Source organism: Branchiostoma belcheri, unplaced genomic scaffold (genome assembly GCF_001625305.1).
Source record: "Branchiostoma belcheri isolate BF01 breed outbred unplaced genomic scaffold, Haploidv18h27 scaffold171, whole genome shotgun sequence".
In the NCBI taxonomy this organism is placed as follows: domain Eukaryota; kingdom Metazoa; phylum Chordata; class Leptocardii; order Amphioxiformes; family Branchiostomatidae; genus Branchiostoma; species Branchiostoma belcheri.
In genome coordinates, this window is record NW_017803169.1 from 372,790 (window position 1) to 382,235 (window position 9,446).

The following is a 9,446-nucleotide window of genomic DNA, read 5'->3' on the forward strand; positions in this document are numbered from 1 at the left end:
TGACAGGGGGACCGTCCATTATAAAAGGGGAGGGGTGTAAGTTTTCCACACAGCAAAAGTTGCAGTATAAAACACAGCAAAAGTTGCGGTGTAAAACACCCAAAGTTGCAGTGTAAAACACCAAAAGTTGCGGTGTAAAACACCAAAAGTTGCGGTGTAAAATTTTGTACCTGTCGGCCACGGTAGTTCTCAGTGCGTGGGGCCGTAACAAGTTTAAACACGATATATTCTAGAGCGTGATTTCTTCATTGTAGGTGACGTGAACCATGTGTGTTCTTTGTGCACGGGGCTGTTTATTTCTCAAGACATTCAAAGCGCTGGTTTGTTTTCTTGAAGTGGCGTGAACCATGTATATGCATTTTTCTTGAAGGTGACGTGAACCAGGCATATGCATTCATAGTGCGTAGAGCTAGCTCCATGGAGCTGGAAAAAAATCTGCCGCAGGGCTGAAGTACTCACCTCCATGGAGCTAGCTCCATGGAGGTGAGTAGTACAGCCCCCATTGGAGATTACTATCTCACCATATACACCGCGGATAAGGCGGGGCATAAACGTTATTATCATATAGCCTATCGTACTAAGTTATTTGACCCAAATTTCTTAATGAAATTCCTCCATTGCCGACAAAAACTCGAGTTTATTTTACAAAAAAAAAACTATGTCTGCAGTCCTTCTTTTGGATATTGAACCCAAAACCCCAATGCAATATTCTCTACTCGAGACTGGTATTCATATGGCCGTATTTTACAAATGAAAAGGAAAACTTACCACTGACATTGGACTAAACGGAATAAATGCCTAACATATAGCTAATTATGAAATGTTAAATGCCTAATCTTGATTAGGTTTTCCCACGAGGCCCATTTTCAAACTTGACCACAAATTGCCACTACAGTGACGTAGGGACCCCCATGAGAACATTTTTTTAATATCACCATTGTATCCCCAACGTTAAGTTGCCTACCAAAAATTCACTAACATCGAATCATGCCTTCAAGAGTGTGCCGCCTAGTATTCCACACACTATAGCAAAGCGATTTCATAGCCTTGTAGACAAAGGCAATTATTTGACGATTAAGGGAAGACAAACATCCTATCTTAGTGTATGAATTAATATTTATTTCTCTCAGGTGCCACACCCATGCGGCAGCCTGAGCCTTATTGGCGATCACGTGCGGACGCCGCTGCAAAAATACCCAACCCTATGTACGCCTCCAATGCAGGTAAATCAGATACAGAAGTTATCATTTCCGTATCGTAATTTTTACTCGAGAGTTAGTTTTCTGCAGATGACTAATTGAATTTTCTTCACTTGTCTCAGGCTCCACAACTATACTGCAGCCTCAGTCAAAGCGATCACGTGCGGACAGCGCTGCAAAAATGGTCAATCCTATCTACGCTTCTGGTTCAGGTAAATTTCAATTTTCAATTTCAACTTTATTAAAAAGCAGGGGTACGTATTGTACAAAAATAATGTAGTACTCCTGAATTGTGTGGACTTTACATAAGTACAAGAGACGCACAAGGCAATTACATACAAAAGTGGGACATGCATGAAACACAAGAACACTAGTACTAGGTCTGCATTTGGCTATTGTACAGTCTAATTGTGCAGTGGAGGAACGGGTTATACAGTCTGTTTGTCCGTGCCTTGGGCACCGTGATTCCCCCAGAGTTCCTCAAACACCTCCCTGTGCTGTCCGACCTGGCTCCCGGTACCAAATCATGTAGTGGGTGGTCAGGGCTGAGCATACACTTGAACAGCTTGACAGCCGCAAGTTCACGTCTTTCTCGGAGTGTTGGGAGGTCAGGAACATTCCTCCTTCCACCCAGAGAGATGATCTTCAAGGCTCTCCTCTGCACTCTCTCTCGAGAGTCAGTTGCTGTTTCTTACTACAGCCCACTAGGAGCACGTGGCCGTACTCGAGAAACTTCTACGCTTCTGGTTAAGGTAAAGTTTCCCGATTTCGTTCGTTTTGTATGTTAAAGGCCCAATATTTGTCACTGATATGACTATATTACGTCTTTGTTTTTTCACTCAGCCGACCCACCAATGGACCAACCCCAAACTGATAATCAAGCACGTGCGAACGACGATGTAAACACATACGAGGTCACGTACGCCACCATACCAGGTAAAACGTTTTAGGTTTATCTCTTTTCTTGCATCCTGTTTTTCATCCCTTTGTGATTATAACCTCATTAAAGCTGAGGATGTCTTTTATGTAGTGACCTGATTGGTCTGTCATACTATATGTTTTCGTACATATGTAGGCTTTTTTTTTCTTTCTTTTTTTTTTTATTCAACTGAAGAAAATAACAAAAGAAGTGAACCATCCAACTTGACAACTTAAGTACAATAAACTTAAGTAACTCAAAATATACATAAGGTACATATAGTATGAAATCATAAGATATCATAATATAATATGCAATCATAATAAGTAATAATAATAAATAATATGATACAATGTAATATCACACTATACCATATAACAATATGATATAATATGATATAATAAATTATGACATAATATAACATCACATTATATCACACAACATGATACAATATGATATAATAAATAATATATAATATTATATCACATTATATCACCCAACAACATGATACAATATGATATATTAAATAATATGATACAATATAACAATATAACATATGTAGGGTTTTGTTGAGAGCTTTGTCAATATATCTCCACAGTTTCGTAATGTAACAAAAGCATTATTTGTAAGTAAGAATGAAACCACTGTAAACATACAGGTCCAAGGAACTATTTCTTTAACTTCTAATGCTGAGGTCACTTTTCCAAACTAAAGGCCCGGACGGGCAGTTTTGATAAACAACAAAAAAATCAACAATTTATATCAATAATAAATGCAAGTACATGTAGTTCACATTATTTATTAAAAACACCTTTGTGCTTAGTTGTTCAAGTAAAGCGTTTATTATAGTATCAATGTTGTTAATTTTGTATGTTAAAATATTGATATTGGGCCTATGACGCCGAATATTTTATATTGCATCTTTGTTTTTTTCGTCCAGACGACTCACCCATGGACCAACCCCAGGCACGTGAGAACGACGATGAAAACACACCCAACGCCACCATACCAGGTTAACCTTTTTTCATAATAAGAAAATAATCTAATTTTATTGCTTTTCATGATGAAACTTTAATACATATACAGCAAATGTAATGTATGACAAGTGGAACATTAACAGGCTCCAATTATGCAAATGACGTCTAATTAGCACAATCAATACGATAATGCTATTTTTCCCTACTGGTAAATTATTGCTATCTCATTGATACATGTACGTGTTCATTTGTTCAAGCTGAGCATTACTATGCGCGAATGTTGACGTAAACAATAATCCGAGTGAAGTATGTTTTTCCTACCAGACGGCGCGTATCCGGGTGGAGCGAGTGGCCGCCCTGGTGTCTGTAGCTTCCTCCGCGCTCGCCGCAGCTGGCTGGCCCCCGGCATCGCCGTACTGGTGAGCTTGTGCGCCATGGGACTCGCCCCTCTCACGTTCAGCAACAAACAGGTAACATTCTAGTACCACTTATCTTGTTGTGTAGCTGTTTATCTGACTCTCAAGGGTACAAGTTTTTCGTAAGTTTGTTTTTACGTTCGGTATTCTAACGTACGTAAATACGTTTGTAGGAAATATCCACCATTGTCAACGCTGTGAAACTCGACCAAGATGACATACGCCAACTCTCCGACAATGTTGACGCCTTGAAACGCGACCAAGACAACATTTCCACCACTGTTGACGCATGGAAACGAGACCTAGAAGTCTTGCGCCAGCTGTCCACCACTGTTGACGCCTTGAAACGCGAGCAAAATGCCTTGAAACATGACCTGGAATACGAGCGAAACCGAACCGCCACCTTGGAGCAGCGTCTTCACGAGATTGAGAACGGTGCACACACCAATTCTTCCGCGACAGGGGGAGGTAGTGCCCGGAAAAAAAGTGAGGAAGGGGTTAACGTTCCGATGGTTCATGTTAAGTTCACATTTCTCATGATCTTCTGTAAAATGGTATTAACTACTAACATGGCTGGAAATTGTAGAAAGTGGCGTGTTTTGGATGAAAATTGATTTCGGGCCCGAGGCTTACTTCCGGGTGTCCTTCCGCCTTGAGCGCGGTGCTTCGGTTTGACCTAGATAATTGCGTTGTATGCGTTCTGGAGGTGCCGTCGCTGATGCCTCACGTGACGGGCTATTGTGATAATTCCAGTGTTAGGATTTGTTACCTCCGTGAAAAATGGAGGTATTGCTTTTGGCCTGTCTGTGTGTCTGTGTGTCTGTCTGTCTGTGAGTCTGTGTGTGTTTGTTTGTGGGTGTGTGTTTGTGTTTCCGCACATTTGTAGTCAGCATAACTTCATAACGCCTTAATGGATTGTGATGATATTTGGTATGCTGGTAAGTCTTAGGACGACGAAGGTCAAGGTCAAATATGGGCCTCCTGTTGGATGACCTTGGTACTGCAACAGAACTTCCGGTTTTTGTATCTTTTGTTCTAAACATGCTACGGTCTATTTTTTGTGACAGATAGCTTATTCTGTAAGAAATAAGCGGTGTAAGTTTGGTCCCCCTAGCAGCTTGTTCTGGAACTACAGAGGACCTTCGGGCGAAATCTTTAATCTGTCAGGAATAAGTGATGTGAATTAAGTCTGTGATTTAAGTGGTGTGATTTAATCTGTCAGGAATAAGTGGTGTGAATTAAGTCCCCCTAGCAGCTTGTTCTGGAACTGGCGAAACCTTTTAAAGCCAATAACTCCAGATAGGAACAACGTATTTTCATCATTGTTGATGTGTAGGTAGCTGAGAGAGTCGTACATAATTACATGCTAATTATGCAACTGAGGACTTAATTTGCCCTTCTAATGCTGAGGTCACTTTTCCAAACTAAAGGCCCGGACGGGCAGTTTGATAAAGAAAAAAAATCAACAATTTATATCAATAACAAACGTAAATGTAATTCCCATTATTTATTTAAAAAAAAAACATTTTTACCTCCATGAAAAATGGAGGTATTGTTTTTGGCGCGTCTGTGTGTGTGTGTGTGTGTGTGTTTGTGTTTCCGCACAATAACTTCAGAACTCCTTTATGGATTGTAATGATATTTGGTACCTTGGTAGGTCTTAGGAAGAAAAAGGTCAAGGTCAAATATGGGCCTCCTGGTGACCGACCTTGGTACTGCAGCAGAACTTACGGTTTTTTTAATCGTTTGTCCTGAACATGCTATGGTATTGATTTTTTGGTGACAGATAGTTTATTCTGTAAGAAATAAGCGGTGTAAGTTTGGTCCCCCTAGCTGCTTGTTCTGGAACTACAGAGGACCTTCGGGCGAAATCTTTAAAAGCCAATAAGTCCAGATAGAAACAACATATTTTCATCATTTTTAATGTGTAGGTAGCTGAGAGAGAGTTGTACACAATTAAATGTAAATTATGCAAATGAGAGCTTAACTTGCATAATTAATGAGAAAATTATATAATTACAGTGTTTTATATAATAGTACTTTCATACGTGTAATGTATGTAATTTATGGCAGATGGGACATCAAAAGATACCAATTATGCAATTGATGACCTAATTTGCATAATTAATGGAAAAATTCTGTGACTTCTTATTGCTGAATGATGGGAATTTTATACCTTGTGACATGTGTAAGTTACTTAAAGGTTAACATCACTATGCCTATATTATGTTAATGTAGAGGTCATTTGCATAATGAATGAGGACGTGTTGAAATAAAGTACGGCAAAGGAGAGGAATTTTACATTAAAAATATTGTAATTTGAATTTAGAAAACCATAAAATGATTGTGCTAATTACGACCTTATTTCCATAGTCAATGACACAAAAACATTTACAAAAACTCATATATTTCATGGAGGTATGAGATCTCAGAATTCTTGTTGTGCTTAGTTGTTCATCGATTAAGTAAATCGTTTGTATGTTATGACGCCGAATATTTTATATTGCATCTTTGTTTTTTTTCGTCCAGACGACTCACCCATGGACCAACCCCAGGCACGTGAGAACGACGATGAAAACACACCCAACGCCACCATACCAGGTTAACCTTTTTTATAAAAAGAAAATAATCTAATTTTATTGCTTTTCATTGTGAAACTTTAATACATAATTTGCATGTAATACATAATTGCATGCAAATTATGCAAATGAGGACGTAATTTGCATAATTATGGAGGAATTTCTATAATTACACTTTTATACATGTAATCTATTTAATCTGTGGCAGTCGGAACATCAACAGTAATGTAACAGTAGATCAAAATTACTGATTTTTGCAAAAAAAATGAGTAAGAAAATTATCAATTTATCTCACTGCTATTAACTTTTTTGCAACAATATTTTAGAATGAATGAATGAAGACCTTTATTGTACACACATACCCGCTGGGTTAAGTACAGGTCACAGTAAAACGATAGAATATAGATAACGTTACAATCAAGTAAAGTCGGTTTCTTCTCGTTTCTTAGTAATGGTAATAAGGTAAGAACAGATATGTTTCAATACAGAAGGTTTCTCTAAGCTCAATAGAAATACAAATTTATCTGTACAGCTTAGATGTATAAAGAAGGGGAACATAGATTGTATCAGATTATAAAGATCTACTCTCTCTTTGTTATCATTGCAAATTTCTTTTGAATACGTTTGAAGGTAGATGTCTTTTAAACGCTGATTAATGGAATTAGTAATTACAGAAGTATTTGTGTTGGGTGAAAGGGGGCAATGCCATATATAACTATTTAGATTAAGTTTGGTGGCCCTATCACGAGCCGTTCGGACGTTGTCAGGCATCAATTTTAGCGCGGGCACTCCCCCCCCCCCAGGTAATAGATAGGATTAAATTATCAAATGCAGCGCCGAGGGTAGATCTATCGCACGTATGTCATGATTTGTAATATTAACCATCATGGCCTGTTGCTAATACAAATCTTGTTTCCTAGCATTTTGTCCTAAAGGTTACACTCGGAGGCGTGGAATATGCTACAAGGCCTTCAACACACGCAAGACCTTCAGCGAAGCGGCTGTGGCCTGTCGTGCAGACGGCGGCACCCTCGCCATGCCCCGAGACGCTGAGACCGAAGCCTTCCTGGTCTCCCTGTACAAGCCCGTACGCGTGTGCGACAACCGAGGCTTCTGGATCGGCCTGCACGATCAGCGCGAAGAGGGAAGGTTTGAGTGGTTGGACGGTTCTGCACTTGGGCCGTACAGCTCCTGGCGTCCGGGACAACCAAACAACGGGCGGGACGGCGAAGATTGCGTCTTTTATTCCACATCCCAGAATTCCCAGAAGTGGAACGACCATAAATGCCACGATACGTTTTGCTTCATATGTCAGAATGGTACTTATTGTATCCTCTATTCACAAAACGCTTTCATCTAGTAAACAAGGCACAGCTTAAGTACCCATCAGAATGAGCGGCAAAGCATTGTCACAAACCATGTCAACTAAATCATTCCACATCTCATCAGTGATAATTCGTTTATTCGTTTACTTCGATACCCTTTAGTCCATGAGGACTAATCTTCCAGGGTTCAAAAACATATAAAACAAATAAACATACTGACAACACAAAAAAGAGAATGAACATACACAATCATCAGAAATTATATACAGGTCAAGAAATAATAGTACATGTATACAATTTAACTTATGTACAACTGGTGGAAGGCCTTTTTGAATTGATGCGGACTGGTCAGTGTTTTGATACTGGGTGGCAGGGTGTTCCATAGATTAATAGCGCGGTAGAGAAATGTTCGCTTTTTGCTGTTTGTTTTTGGTTTAGGTAGTTTGAAACTGCAAGAATTGGCAAATCTAGCTGAATACTTGTGGGTAGAATGGACGGGAACAATGGAGCTGTAGATGTTTTGGGGTTCATGACTGTTAAGAATTCTGATCTTATTTTTCTGAAAACTTCCATAGGCGACGGGAGGGACGTTTTGTCATAGAAATAGACTATCCTTGCTTCAATGCGTTTCGCTTCATATGCCAGACTGCTCCGGGTATCCACACTGTTTCCTAAAAACCCTTCCATCCAGTAAACATTGCTTAGGCCACAGCAAGTAAATTTTATGGATGACGTCCTCCGCAGACTCCAGATCTAATGCCAGCGGGCGTAAAAAAACAAGGCGGGTCGAAAAAAACAAGGTTCCTACATTTTCAAAGTTTGACTCAATCATTGTACAAATGGTTTTGATTCAATGGGAACATCACATATACACAGCCAGCATCACATATCACTGCATCAAAGTAAAAAACAAACATTAAATCTTGTCTCCTCTTTTCATAGTTATTTGCCACCCACGTTCCGGCATGGCAGCAGACATCTTTGCCCATTTTTGGCATGTTGACCACTGTCAGAAGGCAACAAAATTTTATGTTTTTTTTCCAAAATCAGGTGAAAATTAATGCGCGCGCTGATGTCATCCATAAAAATTACTTGCTGTGGCGTTAGGTTACGTACCCATCAGAATAAGGCGGTGGACCATCGTCACAATCTATGTCTTAGACAAATCATTTTACATGTCATATCCATTTCAAATCTAATATCACTGTATTTTTTTCAGGAAGTCCAAAGGCGACAGGCGGGAATGTCACCACGACTGTACAGCGGCTCCCCTATCATCCGCCGTCAAACTAACTCTTCTATAGCATTGTTTTAGATCAACATTTCCCCCCAAATGTTCCAAAAAGGTTAATCTACAAAGTAGAATTGCAGAAAGGGATGAAGCAGTGCTGTACAGTGGTAGTCACGCTTGTTTCCATACGGAACATGTCTACTGATTTAGACAAGGCGCTCAAAGGCAGAATCATATCAAGTTTCAATTTTACTTGATTAAAATGAGGGAAACATTCAGATATAAGTTTTCCTAAATAATTGGAGGATGGTTTAAGGAATGATGATTCTGTTGTAGACGTAGACGCTGTACCAATAGAACATTAATATTTTATTGCAAATTTATACTTATTCATTATTATCATTACTTATTACGGTACAATGTACGGGCACACAATGTCCTTTTGGTGGCTGAATCATAGCAAGTTTGTTTTGGTAAAACATTGGCAACACTCTAGTTGATTGCAAATAGAAGATAGAGAAGTCAGAGGTCACGGATCGGCGAAGGTTGTTCGAGTCTTTCGCTCCTAGACTTTTTCGCTGTTTTCAAGCGTCTCTTTTAATGTGAGCTCGTTTATGTTATGTGTGCTGTGAAAGAAGTAGCCAAGGAATCATAAACTCCAGAAGAGAAGGATTTCCGAGTCTTTAAGCCGAGTTTTTGGACTGAACCAGACTGATTAGAAGAACGAGAGCGGGGGTGAAGAATTCAACATGGCCGATGAGACACGCGTCGAGGAAGAAGAAGACTGTCGCCCTGTCTTC

General features: G+C 39.5%; 1 protein-coding gene across 1 annotated transcript in view; it reads left to right on the plus strand.

Moving 5' to 3' along the window:
• LOC109466908 overlaps positions 1 to 7,584 on the plus strand; it is a 10,656-nt gene extending 3,072 nt beyond the window's left edge. The window contains exons 2-9 of the mRNA XM_019764774.1: positions 1,131 to 1,223; positions 1,322 to 1,411; positions 3,420 to 3,565; positions 3,685 to 3,792; positions 3,865 to 3,997; positions 6,041 to 6,112; positions 7,026 to 7,239; positions 7,578 to 7,584. Coding sequence (XP_019620333.1) covers positions 1,131 to 1,223; positions 1,322 to 1,411; positions 3,420 to 3,565; positions 3,685 to 3,792; positions 3,865 to 3,997; positions 6,041 to 6,112; positions 7,026 to 7,239; positions 7,578 to 7,584 — 863 coding nt within the window. The remainder of the gene's footprint in view (positions 1 to 1,130; positions 1,224 to 1,321; positions 1,412 to 3,419; positions 3,566 to 3,684; positions 3,793 to 3,864; positions 3,998 to 6,040; positions 6,113 to 7,025; positions 7,240 to 7,577) is intronic.
• Positions 7,585 to 9,446: the final 1,862 nt, after the last annotated feature.